At 37.9% G+C, this 21,805-nt stretch overlaps 1 protein-coding gene across 4 annotated transcripts in view; it reads right to left on the bottom strand.

The window, feature by feature from the left end:
* The window catches only part of XRN2 (5'-3' exoribonuclease 2), a 62,795-nt gene that overhangs the window by 17,228 nt on the left and 23,762 nt on the right, over positions 1–21,805 (bottom strand). For all 4 annotated transcript variants that reach the window (NM_001192472.1, XM_010811235.4, XM_010811234.4 and 1 more), the window contains 11 exons: positions 21,178–21,309; positions 18,536–18,654; positions 15,736–15,871; positions 14,490–14,597; positions 14,299–14,388; positions 13,251–13,323; positions 7,508–7,591; positions 6,328–6,425; positions 5,661–5,740; positions 5,033–5,089; positions 34–102 (listed from right to left, as the gene is read on the bottom strand). In NM_001192472.1, the coding sequence (NP_001179401.1) occupies positions 34–102; positions 5,033–5,089; positions 5,661–5,740; positions 6,328–6,425; positions 7,508–7,591; positions 13,251–13,323; positions 14,299–14,388; positions 14,490–14,597; positions 15,736–15,871; positions 18,536–18,654; positions 21,178–21,309 (1,046 nt within the window). The remainder of the gene's footprint in view (positions 1–33; positions 103–5,032; positions 5,090–5,660; positions 5,741–6,327; positions 6,426–7,507; positions 7,592–13,250; positions 13,324–14,298; positions 14,389–14,489; positions 14,598–15,735; positions 15,872–18,535; positions 18,655–21,177; positions 21,310–21,805) is intronic.

Here is a 21,805-nt window from a genome sequence, read left to right as displayed (position 1 = left end):
GAGTTTATATTTTCTAACTTGTACAGTTGTTACCTTGCTCCCGGAAGCATGACAGCTTTAAAAATGTAATCTTCAGCAAACTGTGGGTCTTTAAAATTGATACTAGAAGAGAACAAGAAACAATTTAATGATTTCACTAGATTAGCCTGCTTCACTACCATGTAAATTCAGGTACTTGTGACCTTGGTTCTATTTTTAAAGTTTTTTTATTTTTCTTTTTTTTGGCTGTTCTGCATGGCTTGCAGATCTCTGTTCCCCATCCAGGGACTGAACTCGAGCCATAGCAGTAAAAGCCTGGAAATCTAACCACTACACCACCAGGGAACTAGATACTGTGGCTCTTTAAACAGAATGACTACAATTCAGAAGTCTTCTCCCAAAATTATCTGAGTCAGCAGATTCTGCCAAACTGCCAAATGGCTATACATCTGTCTCACGAAACTGCCACTAATCCCCAGGATGGCCCTCATGTAACTTTATATGTAAAGTCATCCTCCACCTAACTGTAGGTGATCGCAGAGAAAGAACAACAGACACAGCCCAACTCTTGAGAAACTCCGGTATGATACCAAATACTGGTACAAGAGGTTTGCGACAACAAAAATAAAAACCACCTTTCCTTTTGTTCAGTCCATGGCAAAGACCCTCCCTCGAACATCTTCAAGATCAGAGCTTGTTACAAGAAACAGTAGAAACATTTGCAAAATCAAAAACAATGAACAGATAATCCACAGGGGAAAAAACACAAAGCCTCCCTGTTGGAAGCCCCATATCCTGCTTGACTAATGTGTTTCTGTGAGAATGTAAACAGTCACAACTTGAAACGATGTGATGGCTGAATATACAGACTTTTAATAAGTTGGGCCAAACTGCCTTTTTGAGTGTGGGGGGGCGGTGTGTGTCTGTGTCTGTGTGTGTGTGTCTCACCCAAAGCACCCAAGTCTTCCTTCTGACAAAGCAATGTCTCTTCTAGGACTCTGGATATGCACCTAGTTTATATCTAAGGATGCTCATAACATCAGGATTCATAATGCTGAAAAACTGTAAAACCTAAGTATATGGGCGAATAGTGGACTGGTTAAAGAAACTATGGTTCTTTCTAAAAATGGTATCCTCAGAGACTTCCCTGGTGGTCCAGTGGTTAAGAATCTGTCTGCCAATGCTGGGGATGTGGGTTCCATCCCTGGTCCAGGAAGACCCCACATGTCAGAGGCAACTAAGCCTGTGCACCACAACTGCTGAGCCCACACGCCCTAAAGCCTGTGCTCTGCAGCAAGAGAAGCCACCTCAATGAGATGCCTGTGCAGCTAAACCAGAGAGCAGCCGCTGCTCAGCACAACTAGAGAAAGCCCACATGCAGCAAGGAAGACCCAGGGCATCCAAAAATAAATTTTCAATTTTTTAAAAATAATAAATAAATAGAAATGGTATCCTCAATTGGCATTTCTTAAAATTTAACAAAATACTTAATGACAAGGGGGAAATACAGGCAACAGACTAGACACACGTTCACCAGAAGGTTATTTGTACAGACAACCATTTCCAGCCATTTCCTTTCCTTCTCTGTGCTTTTTTATATTCTCCAAAGATCCTCTGAAGATTACAGATTACAGTTGCAATCAGTGAAAAAGGGTTTTATTGAACTGGTTGACATTTTAGATAGCTAACTTTTTTTCTCTTCAAATAATGCCACTTAAAATAATTAGGGCCCATCTGTTATAGAGAAATTTTTGTTAACTGTATATTTTAAGTACAAAAAAATGGTTCCATTTATAATAAAGATGCTATAAGCTCAAGAACAGCTGAACAGCACTTCATTGACTCAATCTGTTCCTCTTATAAACTCACTCTTCACCATGACTGTTTTTATCTCAGATGTTCTCTACTCCAGGTGGCTTAAGGCAAGGCCAGGCATACTAGGCAATGTGAAAGGTTTAAGAGGGTGAGAGACAAGGTGGTAGGTAGGTATGTGGATTTGTTGGGGCTTTCTAGACACAAAGTAAACAGAGAAAATTGGTAATAAAGCAAGGCCTGCAACTAAAGGATCTCAGAGCAGTTCTCTTAGTGTCAGCAGCCTTTTCGGCAGTTTACCGAACAAATTTTCAGCATGCCTGCTGTATACATGGTCTCAAGGTGGGCGCAGAGGCACAAACAGTGCCCAACCATGGGGCCTGCCTCCTCTTCTAACAGGAGAGACAGACTGGAAAAGTGTAACAGTTTAGTAAGGAAGAAAGTGGAAAAGGCCACAACAGGCACAAGAAAGATGCTATCAAAGCCTGTCACTTGCCTTCCACATAGGACCTTGTGAGTGTGGGCTAAATGCACGCGTATGTGACGTAGGGGGTCTTCACGGAGGGACCAATCTGGAGAGCAAGGAGGAGGCGTCCCTGCGGAGCTGTGGGGACCCAGATACAGAGCACGGCTCCACCAAACTATGGCAGGAACCAAAGGTCTCCAAGGGGTGGCCATGGTTAAGAAAGATGAGAGAAGATTCAGTGGGAAGGTAGGTGGGATTTGGGAAAAAAATCAGCTGGGAGAGCACTACAGTAATCCAGGAGAAGAAAATACAAATAGGCTCACTGGGAAAAGCCAGATGTGAGAAATAACTGGAAAGAAAGACGGTTCCAGAGCAGTGGTATCAGTACACAGAGTCATATACCATAAGAAGTTGAAGTTCCTAAGTCTGGGCAACAGGGGAACAAGAGGTGAGAGAAAGGTGGAGAGATGGGCAAGGAGGTGTGCGTGGGTGAAGGACACAGCAGCCAGTGTGGACATGGAGCCCGGGTGACACAGAGGGTGGCACCTGCTCCTCCAGATGGGAAGAAAACTGAGAATCAAACAGAAGTTTTATATATTTACAGTTAACGAAGAGTTACTGTAAAAATACCAGGCCTAAGCAAGTTACAATGGTGGAAGAAGAAAAGGACGAGAGAAATTCTGGGAGATGACTCAGCTCTACTCACAGTTAAACTACTACTATGTGGAAAGATTTATGGAATCAGAATTGAAAGAAATTCCTAGGTCACAGTTGACTGTATTCTCTAAGAGTCCTTCCATGAATTTAAGACACTTCAATAACTTCTAAAATATATTTCCTCAACAACACAGGTAAGACCTAATGTGATGGGAACAGGAGGTGAGGGAAAGTCCACTAAAGTGGACTCAAGGAGACAATTTCTCAAATACGGACTCCAACACCAGATGAGCGCAAACAGAGAAGGGGGAAATGCCAGGAGTCAACGTAGACAGGAATAACTGGCAGGGGGCACTGGAGGCTGCACGTTCAGATTTTTTGTTTGTAAAGCAAGAACAACACTGAGATACAGAAGAAGCCCTGAAACAAACACCCAAAAAGCTAAAGTAAACTGCATCGGTCTCAACATGACCCCTCAGAGAAAAGACTGAAAATGACCTCATAAGAAAAGAGTTACTTTTGGTCTTTCAGGCATCTCCAGGAAATAAACTCAATTTTATTATGAAGTTACATTCAATATACACCTGAATATCCAGCTGAATTTGAGATTTCTTTTATAAATTTAATAATCTTGTGAAAACAATGGATACCAAATAACACTAAAGGAAATTTCAGGCTCAGAAATCACCATCACCATCATAATTATACAAACCAAACTCCAGGATTTGTCAACTCTGGAACTCTTACTTGGGCAAGTCTCTGTCCTAATTAGAAAGTTAAGTAGAACTCACTATTTCTAGGGGGCTGCGAAGGAACACCCTTGAAACACACTGAGAAACTAAGGAGCACAGCAAACGTGCCAATCCGGAGAGGACTGGTGGCAGTAACCGGCCTGAAGGGCTGCTGCAAGCCAGGGACCCAGGGGTTAAACACAGAGTCCACACTGGCTCTGCCGGAATCAGACTGTTTGTGGCGGACACAGGAATCTAGCTTATGATTCTGAATCCCACCTTTAACAAAAGAGCCAAAAGACAAAGAGCCAGGGCAGATTATATGCCAAGATAAACAAAAACTGTGGGTAAAGATAAAGGGTAAAGCAACCATATGCCAATACAAATTAATTTAAAAAATGATCCACCGGAAATTTAAGAATGGGGGTGGTGAGAGATGAAGACAATTAATCTAGCAAGATTTTTCAAATTCACAAAGGATTTCTATAAGTGAAAGCCCTCCTAGAATGGCAGCTGCTATCTAAATCCATTAAAGATAGGAAAATAAACATGCGTATACTTCACAATGAGAAATCTAAATAAAATCCAAAATAGTCCCTGAGAGTGAGAGAAATAATAACATGTGGGAAAACAGTATTCAGGAACAGCTTTTACAAAATCCTCGAGTTACTTGAACATTTGCCCTGTTCTCATCTAAAGAGGGAGGGAAACAACAACATAAGCCTTGCCATCAAGACTAGGAGTTCATACAACAGTTACACAGATGCGTAGCGAGGTTGCTGATTTTTATTCTAAAGAGCCGTATTGTATTTTACATACTTGGCAGAAAATGGTCACCATTGAGGAAATGAAGTAGGAGTTTTCCACGGAGCAGAAATTAGCCCTTTAAAAGTTTGTAACTGTTGATAAAAAAAAAATTCCACAAATTCCTTCTATCTCATCTTAACCAAAATAAAGTATATTGACAGCTCTGTTTCTGAACTCTACAGGGCCACGAACATAAATACAGTTTATATTACGTTACAATACCGTGAGGCCATGGGGCCTCCAGGGTGCAGAGGTCTGTTTGAACCTACATAGCACACAACTCCTGGAAACTCCTACTTTCTATCTCCCACCTCTCTAATCCAGGAAGAATTAGAGGTTGTTAGGGGAAACCAGAAAGCAGAGAAGTAAGCTTGTTAAGTCAGTAACCTTAACAATATACATAATTTAAAGTCAAGAGGCTCTACTCTACTTGGAGGTCTGTAACACAGGGACTCTCCAAATATCAAAGACTTGATGGAATAATAATTACCATTTCCCTGTGAATCACAGGTCTTCTTACACTTATTTGCAAGTTCAGAGCTGTACTCTGGGCAAATGTCAGAAATTTGGGGAAACTTACCTGATCACAGCATTGTGTGTCAGATCCTTTAACACAGGAATAGGAGAACATACTACTCTAAAAAGAAACAAAAGAACCATCCCTTTGTAAGTTGTAACCTTTGGGAAAAGTGGAAACAAAATGTTGCTATGTTTCTTAGGCTTTGAGAGAGAGAAATCACTAAACCAATAAAAACAATATAATCATAGCTAACTTTTAAAAAGGGCCCTGTTTGTATTTTCACTAATAGAAAACAATTACGAACAAGGGCTTATATCAGAATTTGTAAAGAATTCTGGTATAAGAATTCTTTATATTCTATAAACCAAAAAGGGGGCAGTGGGGGAACAGATAACTGAATAGAAAAATACAACAGGTATTTCATAAATAAGGAACACCAAACAGTTGAGAGACAGGTACACAACAAGGTACACAACATCCTGACACTTTAATAAGATTATGAAAGTAATTTTGACCTTGTGGATCGCCTCAAGAGCTGGGCTCTGACCCCAAGAGTCCAAGGGTTTTATGTTGTTTTGTTTTCTCACTACTTTCTTATTATTTCTAGAAAATGAAACATTTAGGCAACAAAGTAGAAATGCTAACTAAACATCCTCCCACCCCCTCAATTATATACAACGATGCTTACTGATTTGGAAGAACAGCTTCCTCATCCAAAGAAAACTTCCCTTGGATCCCATGACACAGTTCAGGTGGTACATCCACTGACTGTGGGGAAAAAAAAACAACCCAGTCCTGATTATACAGGTAAAAGAATGGGAAGCAGGAACTCAAACATGTTTGTTCACCAGTGGTTTACAGGCCTACCATCCTTAACACCCCAAAGGTAGAACCCATGCAAGTTCCCATCAACAGATGAGTGGACTAATGAAATGTAGTGTATACACAAATGAAGTATTATCCAGCCATAAAAGAAAGAAACACTGACGTAAGATGGCTAAACCTTGAAAATTCTGCTAAACGAAGTGGGAGGACAAATACTGTATGATGTGACCTAGGGGAGGTGTTAAAATTAGGCGACTCCATAAAATCAGCATGTAGCAGAGGTTGTGAGAGGCTGGGGGCAGGGAAGGATGCAGAGGAGTGTTTAATGCTGTCTGGCAGGTACAGAGTTTCTGATCAGGAAGATTCACAACTTTGTAAATGGTCTTAATGCCGCAAAATTACACACTTAAAAATGCTCCGAATGGTAAATTAGGTTTATATTTGGCCAAAATTGTAAAAATGCATTCCTGATTAAATAATCAAATGAATGTACTGTCAAGCAACGCATCATGATGGAAAAGAAACCATACCTCTGTGGAACCTGTCTTGTACAGCTCTAAAATGAAGTCATGCAGTGGGTGATGTTTCCCAACAAATAAGACGTCGCCTCCAAGACTGTTTCTTCTGGCTGGGGGGAATGCAGGACAAGATCAAAGTTATATCCGCAAGACCAGTTTTTATTATGAGACCAAAATTAGAAGATGCATCTAAATTTTTAAAGCTTTATTATAGGGACTTCCCTGGTGGACCAGTGGTTAAGAATCCAGTTGTTGCCAGTGCAGGGTGCGGGTTCGATCCCTGGTCAGGGAACCAGCATCCCCAGAGGCCGCAGGGGAACTAAGCCTGAGCGCCACAGCTAGAGGGCCCAAGCGCTACAGCAAAAGATCCCACATAATGCAACCAAGACCCTACGAAGCCAAATAAATAAATGAATGCTTTTTTAAAAACTTAATTATAGAGTTTGTGAGAAAATAACAAGAAGAGGCCTAAATTTAGGTGATGTGCTTCTGCAGAAGAAACAAAACTTTGAAGATAAGGTTTCAAAAATCAATTATTATCAAAAAAAAATTTAATCTCAAAAAAACTTTAAAAATCAATGACTATTAGGAAAAGTCACTAAAAGATACCTGCATATAGAATTGCAAGATTTTATTTATGTAGAACTCAATTTCTTATAAGATATGAACATTCCCCAAGAAAATACAAATTGTATCATCTAAGAACAAAAATTATCCTAAGGATGGCTGATAAATTATTTCTATAGGTTTGGTACACTTACATTAAATTTTCCAGTTGAACCCAACCTTGCAATTTCCTAATATTTTAACTATCAGTATAATGACAAAAATCCCACTTGTGAAAAATAACATTTCAAGTTAACAATCTGAGAGTAAATGCCTACAACTCATCTTAACCTTCAAGCAAAATTATAATCTGGGAGGTGGGGGAAGATGAAGGGAAGAAGGGAGATGGAGGAAATCAAACACTTATAACTTAAAAACTTTCAATTTAATTTACTATTAAATTACTACTCAATGTACAGATAGTATTAATTTTAAGAAACTAATTTTTGTTACAAAGAAGTAAAATCAATGATTTATGCCTCCTTTATGAAAACTTTGACAAATGAAAAAAAAAGGTCTAATTAATTCTATAAGCAAACGTGAAGCCTGTGTCACAGACTGTGCTGCCCGGTGGGCACGGCCTTACTCTCTTCAGGGGTGAGGTCTGGGTACACCTCTTCCAGGGCAGCACGCAGTCTCCGCTCGTCCACAAATGGCAGCAGAGCCACACCTGGGGACACAAAAGCACACCAAGCGCCCAAGTGTGAGAGTCACCTAAATAGCAACTGATCCAAGTGGACATTTCTAGTAGAGTATTTCCACAAACATAAAAACATCCTGGAATTGAACTATATATATAGCCAAAATTCAAATGCAGAAGGAAAAAACTTCCAATTTTCCATTCTTAAAACAACTCATATGGAAAACCATCTTTGATCTTAACTCTGTGATAATAAAAATTTTAAGTTAAAATAACACTTAAGATAGCAGCCTGTTCTCATCTTCCTTATGAGATGGCCTTGGGCAAGTTAGTCAATTCCCCAAAGGGCTTGGGTTTATCCATTCATCATTCTAGAACGTTGGATTCTTTTATAAAACAAGATAATTCAACAAAAGTATTTAGAAGTTCTATCACATTTTAAAACCTAATAATTAACTTACACAAAAATTTTAGAGATTTGTTTGCTTAAATAACTTGGGGATGGTAGAAGAGATGTTAATTTTCAGGCTGAAAATTGTCCTCTGGAGTGTTAAAAATTAAGGTCATTGTTTTAGCTAGACCTGTGTGCATCATCTTCAAAGAAGCACACCAGTAAATGCAGGATCCATTACTAGAAAAACATATGAAGCTTCTGAAGCATAGTAAGCTATGGACGTGAGTTTGAGTGAACTCTGGGAGATGGTGATGGACAGGGAGGCCTGGCGTGCTGCGATTCATGGGGTTGAAGAAAGTCGGACACGACTGAGTGACTGAACTAAAACTAAACTAAAGTTATGCTGCCTATAGTATAAATAGTATCTTTGCCAAATAAAAAACTTAAATAGCAAAGAGAAATGCTAAATGAAACTAAAAAGTTTTGAAACTGCCATTCAAAACTGCTGCATTTATGACTGTTCCCTTTAAAATGATTAGAAGTGGAAAGTTTCCAAAGTTGTCATTAATGATTTAGCTGCCGTATTTTCAAAGTTAAGAAATGTGTTCAATTGTACTACCTACTAAGGAGAATACATATTTTTTTTTTTTTAAGTTAAAAAGAAACTAAGTTCTAGTGTGAATTTCATAGGGCAAAACAGCTGATAAACACTTCGATGGAAGAAAACCTCAAGAGTTGTTTGAGTTTAGTTAGTCTACACACACAAATTACCATGAAAAGCTAAAACACTACCTGGCTTTCATTTTCCACCTACTAGATTCAGGATCTAAACAAATTATGAGAGACTTTCCCACAATATCAACTCCAGAAGCAAATAGTAAGCAATTTGCAGTGCTGATGACAGCAATATGGTTAATAAGTAACAAACAAGCCCTACAGGCCAGTGGAAAAAAGAACACTTTGCACCCAGGTATGAAGATGGTGGTGCTTGAGAATGAAATGATAGTAAAAACGACAGCAGTGGTGACTTTTTCCTGAGCACTTATATCCAATGGCTCGTTTAATCGTCTCAATAGCCCAGAGGCAGTCCAAATGGTGGTAGTATTTAGGTAAAAACAGTGGTCACACTTTCCAGGTTCTGGTCTTCTGACACTGTGTGACTCTGATCAAATAACTTATATTCTCTGTTCATATAAAAAACACACTTGAAATATCTGTTTTATTATTACATATAGTATTTGTATGGTCAATAAATGTTGGAAATATACCCAGATAAGTTTTATCTTCTATCATTTTCAGTTCAGTTCAGTCGCTCAGTCGTGTCCGACTCTTTGCAACCCCATGAATCGCAGCACGCCAGGCCTCCCTGTCCATCACCAACTCCCGGAGTTCACCCAGACTCACGTCCATCGAGTCAGTGATGCCATCCAGCCATCTCATCCTCTGTCGTCCCCTTCTTCTCCTCCCCCCAATCCCTCCCAGCATCAGAGTCTTTTCCAATGAGTCAACTCTTCACATGAGGTGGCCAAAGTACTGGAGTTTCAGCTTCAGCATCATTCCTTCCAAAGAAATCCCAGGGCTGATCTTCAGAATGGACTGGTTGGATTTCCTTGCAGTCCAAGGGACTCTCAAGAGTCTTCTCCAACACCACAGTCCAAAAGCATCAATTCTTCGGCGCTCAGCCTTCTTCACAGTCCAACTCTCACATCCATACATGACCACAGGAAAAACCATAGCCTTGACTAGACGAAGTAATGCCTCTGCTTTTGAATATGCTAGATGTACTCAATTTAGGCAAGAACTTAACTAAGTATTATCATTACCTTCCGTAAGTTTTAAACACATGTATGGAGAAAAAAACTATACCTCCTAATAGTAGTAAGTTTTACCTCAAGAAAGGTATATTCTTGGTACAGAGTCTACTAAGTGAAAATATTTATATAAGATATAAAAATATTAAAGGTCTGAGTTAAACCCATGCTGGGACTGCCCGGGTGATGCAGTGGTAAAGAATCTGCCTGCTGATGCAGAAATGGGTTCGATCCCTGGGTTGGGAAGATCTCCTGGAGAAGGAAGGCAACCTACTCCAGTGTTCTTGCCAGGAGAATCCCATGGACAGAGGGAGCCTGGCGGGCTACAGTCCAGGGGGGGTCCCAAAGAGTCGGACATGACTGAGCATGCACGCATGCAAACCCACCCTAAAATTCATTTGGACTCTCAAGGGACTCAAAACAATCTTGACAAAGAAAAATAAGTTAGAGGACTCCAATCTTCTGATTTCAAAACTTACTGCAAAGGTACAGTAATTAAAACAGTATACGGTACTGGCATCAGACAGACTTACTGACCAATAGAACAGACGGCCCAGGAATAAACCCCCACAAGGCCACTGAGTGGGGAAAAAGCAGTCTTGTCAGCAACCAGCACTGGGAAAATGGATATCCACGCGCAAAAGAAAGAAGGTGGACCCTTACATTACACCATGTACAAAAATTAACTCAAAATGGCTCAAATGTCCTAAATGTAAAGAGCCAGAATTATCAAGCTTTTAGAAGAAAACATACAGAGGAAACTTCAATGACACGGGGCCAGGCAGTGATTTCTTAAGACACCAAAAGTAAAGGCAGGAACAACAAAACACTCCAACTAAAACTGAACTTCACCAAAATTAAGAATTTCTGTGCATCAGAGGACACTATCAACAGAGGGAAAAAGAAAACACACAGAATGGGAGAAAATATATGCAAATCATGTATTTGATAAAAGATTAGAGACTGGAACATACAAAAGACATCCACCATACAGTACCAAAAACCCAAGTCAAAAATGGGCCAAGGACTTGAACAGACAATTTTCCAAAAAAGATACAGGAATAGCTAATGAGCACATGAAAACAATGATCAATAACACTAATCACTAGGAAAATGAAAATAAAAACCACAATGAGACACCGTTTCACACCCATCCAGATGGCTACTATCAAAGGGAACAGAAAGCTACTATCAGTAAGGATGTGGAGAAGCTGTAACTAATGCACACTGCCTGACCTTTCCTCTGGGTAATTTATACTACAGTGGTAGCAGGTTGTCTGCATGTGTATGTATTTACTTACTCATTTAACACACACTCACATAAATACTCATATTTTTATTTACTACTTCCTATTCTCCTGTCTCCTCTCCCTGTTACTCCTCCACAAAGCATCTTCAAAAGCAACCTAAATCCCAATTCATATGTGTAACACAATATGCCCACAGAGCACTACACTTGCATAGCCCCAAGCAATGAACTGCATTTCGCACTACCATTCTGTTTCAAGTTAATACGAAATTCCAGTTACTGCGTAAGTCAACTCTAAAATCTCATAAAATAATTATTTCAATTGGTAAATTATTACTTATTCCCCTTTGTTCCACAATTCTCTCTGAGTTATTTTATTGATCTTCTGCACCACAGAGAATAATCAAGGAAAAGGTGTGAAAAATGGTAGTACTAAACACACTTATCATTTTAGAACAATAATGGTGGAAGGAGAGGTTAAAATGACTTGTTGAAAGGGATTTTGATGGGAAACAACAGCTGGCTTACTGTGTTTGAGACTTTCTTGTGTTCTACTGTTATTACACATTTTTTGAATGCTAAATTATCACCTTAAATTTAATACTAATTTTTACTGCCCTTACTTCTACAAAGTCCGTGAACAGAAGAAATGAGAAAATAATATATAGATAAATAATAAACTTTAAGTGATGATCAATGTTAAACATTTAAACTAAATGTCTAATATATTTTTCAAAAGAGTGTAAGTAAATCTCCACATGGATACCCTTGTGTTTCTATTAATACATCACCAAGCAACTTCATAAGGCATCAATGACTAACAGGAGCCAAGTCCCAGGCTCCATTAGTTAATTCAAAGGAGATGAAAGATAAAATGATTAATCTGTCTCAACCTGATTTACTATTTATCATAATGTGACTATTAAAATTACATTAATCATGGCTAATCCCAGTTTGGATGGCAAAACATAGAAAATTCTTTCATTCCATAAGTCATGTCCAGTTCAGTTCAGTCACTCAGTTGTGTCTGACTCTTTGTGACCCCATGGACTGCAGCACGCCAGGCTTCCTGGTTCATCACCCACTTCCAAGCTTGCTCAAACTCATGTCCACTGAGTAGATGATGCCATCCAAGCATCTCATCCCTTGTCGTCCCCTTCTCCTCCTGCCTTCAATCTTTCCCAGCATCAGGGTCTTTCCCAATGAGTCAGTTCTTCGCATCAGGTGGCCTTCAGCATCAGTCCTTCCAATGAATATTCAGGACTGATTTCCTTCAGTATCGACTGGTTTGATTTTCATGCAGTCCAAGGGATTCTCAAGAGTATTCTCCAATACCACAGTTCAAAAGCATCAATTCTTCAGTGCTCAGCTTTCTTTATGGTCCAACTCTCACATCCATTCGTGACTAGTAGAAAAACCATAGCTTTGACTTTTGTTGGCAAAGACCTTTGTTGGCAAAAACCTTTGTTGGCAAAGTAACGTCTCTGCTTTTTAATATGCTGTCTAGGTTTGTCATAGCTTTTCTTCCAAGGAGCAACTGTCTTTTAATTTCATGTAGTCACCATCTACAGTGATGGTGTAGCCCAGCACTGGAGCACAAGACAATAAAGTCTCTCATTGTTTCCATTGTTTCCCCATCTATTTGCCATGAAGTGATGGGACCAGATGCTATGATCTTCATTTTCTGAATGTTGAATTTTAAGCCAGCCTTTTCACTCTCCCCTTTTACTTTCACTCTCTTTTCACTATTTCACTTTTCACTCTCCTCCTTCACTAAAGAGGCTCTTTAACTCCTCTTCGCTTTCTGCCATAAGGGTGGTGTCATCTGCGTATATGAGGTTATTGGTATTTCTCCCAGGAATCTTGATTCCAGCTTGTGCTTCATCCAGCCCAGGATTTTGCATGATGTACTCTGCACGTAAGTTAAATAAGCAAGGTGACAATATAAAGACTTGATGTACTCCTTTCTCAGTTTCGAACTAACTGTTGTTCCATCTGGCTGTAACTGTTGCTTCCTGACCTGCATAAGGATTTCTCAAGAGGCAGGTAAGGTGGACTGGTATTCCCATCCCCTGAAAAATTTTCCACAGTTTGTTGTGATCCACACAGTCAAAGGCTTTTAGCGTAGTCAATGAAGAAGCAGCAGATGTTTTTCTGGAAAAAGTCATGTTAGTACACAGTTTTATCAGAAAGAGAAAATTATTTTAACAAAAAGGAATACTGTCTAAATTTTACCTTGCCATGCATACCTCTTCCCATTCAAATCAATAGCAAAATCTTCAGGGTAGAAGTCAATTATACTAGAATCCTATAGCAGGGAGACAAATACAGATTCACAAAATGAAGTCACACATTTCTGTTATGAAAAATTTGATATAAAACTTTTGATCACACTATCATGCATGATAAGAAAACAAGCTTTCCTTTTAAAATAGTATTCTTTAAATTGCAGGTCCAGGGAGAAAAAAATCAACAATTTTAAAAGATAAAAATAAAAGATATTAACACAGAAGAATTTTAGAGTGGATATCTGTGGATCCAGTGTAGAGTGAAGAATTCACAGAGAACCCTGTTTCCCAGCTGTGCCTCACTCCTCCTCACATACAAGATAAGCTAGGAGGGGATTCCAGCTGTGCCAGTCTTAGGTCTGGCAGCCACCACAAAGGCCCGGAACAAACAAAAATAAGGGCTTACAGGTAGGCGGAGAACAAAATAACTGTTTTAAGAATTTCTTCAAAATACAAATGCATTTTATTTACTAAATAGGGTACTGATAGCCAAGAAAAGCAGAAAAAAATAATAATAAAGTTGTGAAAAAATACAGAAGAACTCAAATATTTGCACTGTTTCTGTACTTCAGTCTTTTAACTATGAAATGCAAATGCAACTGTGACTCATGTTAGTAAAGTGTATGACAAAAACCCAGGTACACACTCAAAACACCAAGACTCATGGCAAATATATCTCAGAATATATCGGATACATCATATTGAATTTAACATTAATACAGTAACATGTTGATAATATAGAATAATTTAAATTTGGCTAATTTTGTGAACAACTCCAAAGATTTACTCTCTCAAGCCAGACAGCAAAGTTTCTATATCATAAGAAAAAAAACAAACCACCAATAACACCAATCAAGAAAAATTCTTAAATTTACTATTTAATATTAAGAAGTTTACTTAGTTATTAGCAGGTTGAAGAAATAGAATGCACCTGTTATTTTGCAAAATAATAAACGTGTCTAAGACTTGGCAGGGGCGGGTAGGGAGAGACTCACTGGATCACTCATGAGCTTCCGCCATGATGGAGGTAGAAAGTTACCACTAGCAGCTGGAAAAACCCCCATAAGTTGTTCCAGTGGTTTAAACTATTAAAAACAAAACAAACAAAAAACTTTAACATATGACACACAATTTTGATCTATGCCAAAATTCTATAAATTTTATGGCTCTAAATAGCTCAGCTTACCGGTTTGGTACCCTTCTCAAAATCAGAAGGCATGTCTGCAATCCCTTCAAAGTCTGAAGCGAATGGTGCATAATGGAATGGGTAATACCACTTCCAGGACGCACAGCCCTGGAATCATTCAAAACAGCAAAGCCACAAATCTATGTTAATGATATACACAGAAAACCAAAAAATATTAGGCTATTAATCTATAATATTCTATTTATAAAACATATGATTTCTAGTAGATAGTCCATGTATTAATTTTTCCATGAGTTCTAAAAGTTATTTTGATTCAATTTGAACCTTTCACTTCATATCAATGGCCCCTTTATTTAAAAAAATACTGCAAAACACCTTTAAAATCAGTACTTAATACCAAATTTTATATTGACAAACACAATTTGGTGAAATTTTTGTCCTTCAAATGCGTTTGGTGGCATTTCTTTACAACTCTAGAGCTTCCAGTTAAAATGAAGAACAAAAGTGTAGCTGACACTGAGCCTACAGATGGAGAAGGGACATCACCATGATTGACAGCAAAACCAGCAAAAGCTTCATTTGAGAATTCCCTAGATTTTCAGTGAGAACTTTCTTTTTCTTATAAAAATATTCAATGATATGTATTTTGACAATGTGCCTGGGGAATTAATCTTTGTAGAAGTAAAACACTATATTAAAAAATTCTATAGTTAATACTTAACACATTAAATTACTTTCTACTTACTAACTTCAGATTACAACAAACTGAACTTGCTTCATTCTACAAACACAAAACCAGATACTAACTATGAGTTACAACCCCCATGTCTACCTAACCTCTCACCAATCTGACATCCCAATTACCAAAGGCTTTAAGTCAAACTTCAATAACATCATTACTTTACATGGAAGAAATGGTATCATTCAAATTCCTTTCCAATTCTTACTAGTATTTTCCAGGCTTTCTCTTTTGTTCTGTAATTTAGTGACTATCTAATAGTTGCTCAGTTATTTTTTTTCTTCCAATTCATTTAGTGACTACCTATTAGTTATTCAGTTGTTTTTTTATTCCAATTAAAAAAAAACACTAAACTGTAGTCATTTGCAAGACAAAGCATACTCAACAACACTCCTTTATGTTGAAATTCTTTAACAACAAAAATGAGCTCTGTGTATACATTAATGGGCTTTATAAACAAATATTAGGCTCAATAATACACATTATTACAAAAATTATCTTTCTAAAATTATCAGCTAGAAATTTAGAGGAAAATATCCTTTGTACCTGGTAATAATATCGTAGAACCCAGCAGAGTCCTTCAACGTAAGACTGAACAACTTTACGTCTGAATTTCTCATCTGCTGCATCAACATCAAATTTGTTCTTGTAGTATCGCTGTTTCCAACCAGCTTCCCATAACCTAAAAAACCAGGCAAGATCAGTTTATCCTGATTTAATATGGTAAGTGTACACCTATTTATCACCCCAATCAACTTACATCTAATGTCCAGGTGAAATGTAAATGAGTTCAACAGTAACGCTAGCAAACACAGTTCATTTAACTATTTTCTAAAACCTCCACTTTCACAGGATTTATTACCAACTTAAAGATATTTAAACATCAAAAATTCAAAACACTGATTCCAATAAGATCATTCTAAAACTACATTTTAAAAAAGGATCATCACTTATGCTAAAGTAGATACGTAACAGGGCTTCCTGGGTAGCTCAGCTGGTAAAGAATCCACCTGCAATGCAGGAGACCCTGGTTTGATTCCTGGATCAGGACATTCCCCTGGAGAAGAGATAGGCTACCCACTCCAGTATTCTTGCCTGGAGAATCCCTGTGGACAGAGGAGCTGGTGGGCTACAATCCATGGGGTCACAGAGAGTTAGACATGACTGAGTGACTAAGCACAGATACATAACACTTGTTTGCTTGAAATTTTATACTATTTTATATGCTTTTGGACCGTGAAGTAATTCTAAAACTACATTTTAAGATTCAAATACTGAATATATTTTTATATAGTTCAAGTTCCTCAGTTTATTAGGATATATCTAAACTGTACGAAACAAGTCAATTAAACTACTTTGGAAAAAAAAGATTTGCTATGGGTAATTCTTTTAAAGGTAAAACACAATTTATAAAAGAGTAAAAACCAGGCAGAAACTTGGTATAGCTAATCTATACTCTGCATGCTTGGGCATCTTAAAGTTAAGAGTTAAAGGGAAGGACATGCATGCACACGTACATATGTATATTTGCATGTTCTGGTAAAACTTAGAAGCAGGCCAATCAATTCACTAAGTTATCATTAATTACTAAACATACAATGAGAAGAACCACAAAGTACTGATTTCTCATTCTCTGAGAGATTAAAACATTTTCTTGATAGAACACAAAGAAGCCAAAATAATTTTCTTTTCATCAGGACAGATCTCAAGATGCCTCTATAGTAAGGCCACTTTCTACCACGTGCCAGACCTTACAAAGTAATTGCAGTCATGTTTCAGAATACAGGTAAACCCTTTCCAAAGTTCCCTTTACACTACTTGGCTTGTGCAAAAGACCTCCATCAATGCCTGTTTTCCCTAAGTGAAAGAAGTGAAGAGACAATTTCATTTTTTTTTAAAAAGGCAAAAGTAGGAATCTTGTTTAGCACATTTGTTTTCAGGGTGCACCCCAGGAGTGGGATGCCCTGCCAGCTGCCAGCTCCTTCCTCAGGAACCACACTCAGCGTCTGAGCATCAGTCGTCAGAGCTGTGAGCTGTGTCTGTGAGCAGCTGGGCCTGATCTCCATTTATTTTGTGCAGCAAGATGCGACCTGGGGTAACTGGTTCTTCACTATATGCCATTCTAGCTATGAAAGGTTTCATAACTACACAAAGGATTCACAGAACACCAATCTGGAGAAATATCTCTATTCATGATGTAGATCACCATTATACAAAAGACAGTAAGAAAATAAATGCTAAGAATCCCAAGCATTTCTTGATAGAAGCATTTCCATCATGATTATTCCCAGCACCAAAATTAAACAATAAAACACTAAATAAATCAAGTTTACTATTAAGCTAGCATTAATTAGTTTACTATTAAACTAGCCAGATCATGATGACTTCTTAGTAAAACAAAAAACACTCAAAGAGGAAAATCCATTGTCATAGAAGCAGAGGACAAAAACTCAGGTAAGGTAAAAGTACGATGACACGTCATCACAGACTGCAGTACCTGACATCAAAGGTTGTTTGGAAAATGCAGAACCACACGACATTTGTGAGGTTTCTAATCATAAACACAAACGCACCATCCATAACCTATATAAGAAGCATGAGCTGCTTTTGTGCATGCTTTTGGACCACTATTGTTCACTTAACTTTGGACTACCTATTATTTTGCTAAATTATTAATGAGTTACATTTATTGAGACTGTTGGCCTTTTGTACTTGGGAGTCTAGGATTCAAGCTTAGATTTAATTATAAAAGAGGTTATTAATCTCTGATCTGGACAAATGAAAGAATCAAAGTTTCCCATCATAAATGTTAAGTGTACAGTTAAAGGGAAACTCCTTTGTCATGAAATAGAACTGTGCATATACAAATTTGTGGTTTTTAAAAATATACATATTTCTTAACCAAACGATTTCTGCATATTTCATCCTGAGGAAGAAACTTTTCAACTGAGAAGATTAAAGCAAACTATATCAAGTATCCAAGTGTTACTGAACTTTCTGGGTTAAGCAGCTTGAAAATTTAATCCCCACACAGTCACATTCAGATCACATAGTCAGAGCTAAACACCTCATGCCTAGCCTATCTAGCGCCTGGTCTCAGAGGGAAAGTGGCTTGGAGGATGAGAACCTGCACGCATACTAATCTAGATACTTAGGTTTAACAGCTATAGCTTACACATCTCACTGGAATTTACTGACTATCCTAACCCTCCACATTAATTACTGCTGGATAAAAAGATCACAGGCAAGCAACTGAAAGCACTGCTTCTCTGAGCTAAATAGCATTAATTAGACCACCTCTATTTCAGCAATTTGCTAACAAAGTGCTACCAAAAAATGGCCTCACCTGACGTTATCCTCTGGCTCAGGTTCACTGTCACTGTCGTCCGCTTTCCGTTTAATTCCTCCTCTCGGAGATGGGGAGCCGTCAGAAGTGAAACTCGTATTAGGAGAGACTGAAGGACTCTGCAGACAATTATGACATTACAGAGGAAGGATTTAATTATTCATTTCACAAAAGAAGCTACATCCCACTGCTTCTACCACCATGCTTCATGGTAATACCTTATTTAAAGCTGTTATTTTTTAAACCTGTTAAATGGATATGGTGAATATATTTAGAAAGCATAAAGACTGATTTTGGCCTATTGTACTTCTCCCCAAAAAGAGTAATATGGTACCAAGTTTCCTATGCTTAAATGAATTTGAACGTTCTTAGGGCAAAAACTGCTTGAAAAGAAAAACTGAATTTTATAGATTTTTAAAATTATTATCTAAATATTTCTTTTCTTTGCTGATTCCCTGATCTTACAAATTCACAATCACTTTCTACTAATCAAACAGCAGAACTGTAAAAGGGGGAAAAGATAAATATATAAATTAACTATAAAATAGCCAAGCAGATGAAAATGAATTTAAATGGTACGTGTTCAACCTAGCATAGTATAACCACTCTGGAAAGCAACAGTTTAGTAATAAGACTCAGCCAGGTAACTATTAAATTATTAAATATTTTACATACACTGCTTTAAAATTCAATGTACAAATAAAAATCTATTGGTCATCTTAGAAAAATATACATTAGTATTTCAAAGACTTGGATACCAGTTTAAATTCAGTGTTCTCTTCTCTATGTACCTAACTCAGTGAGGATAGGCACACCCTATCCTTTAAACTAAAAATTAAAATCTTCTGCAACTTTAGTTTTAAGTGACCAAAAACATATGCAGCAGAAAAGGTTTTCATAGTAAAGGTTTTGTTCTATTAGTGAAAATCTATTAGATATTTTGAATAAATTGAACTTTTTAAATTGAGAAGTTCAAGAGGCTATTTTGATGAAACTGTAAAATCTGAGCATAAAGGCAGTTCAAACCATAGGCTAAGAAAGTCTGTTACAACAAAGCAAAATTCTGTTTCACATGGTGTTTATAACCCTTTCTTTTAAAAATGTAGAGCATCAACTTTACTCATGATACTGTATGGCCAGGTGTCACAGGTTACAGAGTTTAGACCTAATGCCTCCCTGATGTTAAGAAAACAGCACTCCATCATCAACATGGTGTTGCCAGTCACGTTCAGTCCATTCTGTGGGGACAGTAGCCACTGTGCTCTTCAATGACAAATATCAGTTTCTTTTGTCCTACTCAAGAGTCTCACTGCAATCCCTTTCACTGACCCTCTGCAGCTCACTGTTAATGGTGCAAGAAATAAGACAAGAAAACAAAGAGCAAAAAGAACAGATACATGTATATATGTACAGCTGAATCTAACTGGAAACCAACACACTGTTAACCAACTATACTTCAATATAAAATAAAAATAATACTAAAATAAATAAATAAATAAAAATAAAAATAACAAACCCACAACAGTAAGGCAAGCTTCTTCTCTTGGAAGATGCAAAACCTTGTTTCTTCAATTTCAAATCTAAGGTCCTAAAACTTCTCATTGTGAGTTAATGGGAATATAAATTCAGTCTCTTGACATGGCAAAAATTCCACATGTAGGATTGCCCTATAATAAAGAACTTGAACATCAACAGGATAACTAAAAGGAATAATAAAACTTAAATATCCAAAGTTACACAATTTCCTTGAATTCACCATAGTAAAAAGTTATATATCTTTTTTCCCTGTACAGAACTCTCTCTCTCTCAGGCCTGCTAGACTGAAATAAGCAATAGCTTCGATCATCTGCTGTCTGTCTGCGTTAGCTCATGGTCTCTTCCCTCATCCCTGCTTGCTGTCCGCCATGTGCCCCAGGCTCTTGGGTCTTCTGTCAATACAACAGAAAGCTAATGGGCAGAGTAGAGACTTGCCGGCTGAGATGGTCCGCTCCTGCAGTCTGGATTACAAAGTTCAAACAAAGAGGGCTATCACAAGGCAAATCCATTTAGTTCCTGAGTTTACAAACAGGCAGCAACTAGAATTTCGGTAGTGAGAGCTACCTTAAAATAGATACTTGGATCTATTCCATGACTGAATCAGAGAGCGAGACTTTAGGCAGTAATGAGCACCTGTACTTAACAGACTGAGGAATACCATTCTGCAAAATGCCCACAACTGATCCCTGGAAGAAAGGGGAAATTAGGTAGCAAAACCCTCCCTCCTCTCTTGCCCCAGCTATGAGACATGTGAATATCCCCTCACGCTTCCATCACCATCACCATCGTGCCTTGGGGAGGAGCTGGAAGCACTGAGGCCCATGTTCATTACAGAAACACTGCAGCCACTAAGCCATCTTATTTACATGCATTTTCGTTCCCTTCACATCATTTAGGTATTTTCATATTTCATATTCACATTTAGATCATTTCATATTAATAAAGATAGATTTAACAGAAATAAAAATATCCCAAGGCAAAAGACATTGAAAAAAGCTGTAAAACAAAAAACACCTCCAGGCTACATGATCAAATTCACACACAACTACAAGGGGCACCTGGTAAGCCACCAGCCTTTCAGGCTACATGAAGAGTGAGTCCCTTACCAAGTTATTCTGCATCCTCATCTCATAAGCCGCTTGTCTTGGATTACTGGCCACTTGAGATCCTGGTGAGCTTCTTGAACCAAGGGCATGAGGGGTTAATATTCCACCAGGAGAGAAAGATGGTTGATCTCTCTAAAATAAATGAAGACAAACGAATGTAGAAATTAAAATGAAACCACAACACAACTGGATGACAGGGAAAAAAAGAGGGCAATGGAAAGAGACCCCACTACAAGAATGGAAAAGATGGGATGTTCTGTTGACGTTCAGGGTTGTTTACCCTTTGATATGATGGTAACTCACCCTGTAAACAGTCTGTAATAGCAACTCTGCTCTAAAAGTACATATAATTCATTGTTCTGGTACATACATGGGAAGTTTGAGAATAGCCATCATCACATTCAGTTCCACTCTATGGAACTATTCAAGTCTCAGGCTGTTCTCTTACTTATAATTTCGCTACACGTTCGAGACATAATTCTAGTCAAATAAAAATAACAAATAACATTAACATTTTACCTTAATGGTTAAAAAAAAAAAAGTCAAGCCTTTGATTTCTACTTAGGAAATACAGCTTTTATTCACTCTTCACCTTGCTAGAATTTAACTCTTTATTGCCAGAGCTATG

Source organism: Bos taurus, chromosome 13 (genome assembly GCF_002263795.3).
Source record: "Bos taurus isolate L1 Dominette 01449 registration number 42190680 breed Hereford chromosome 13, ARS-UCD2.0, whole genome shotgun sequence".
NCBI classification, from domain to species: Eukaryota; Metazoa; Chordata; class Mammalia; order Artiodactyla; family Bovidae; genus Bos; species Bos taurus.
This window is presented reverse-complemented; position numbering and strand designations above follow the sequence as displayed.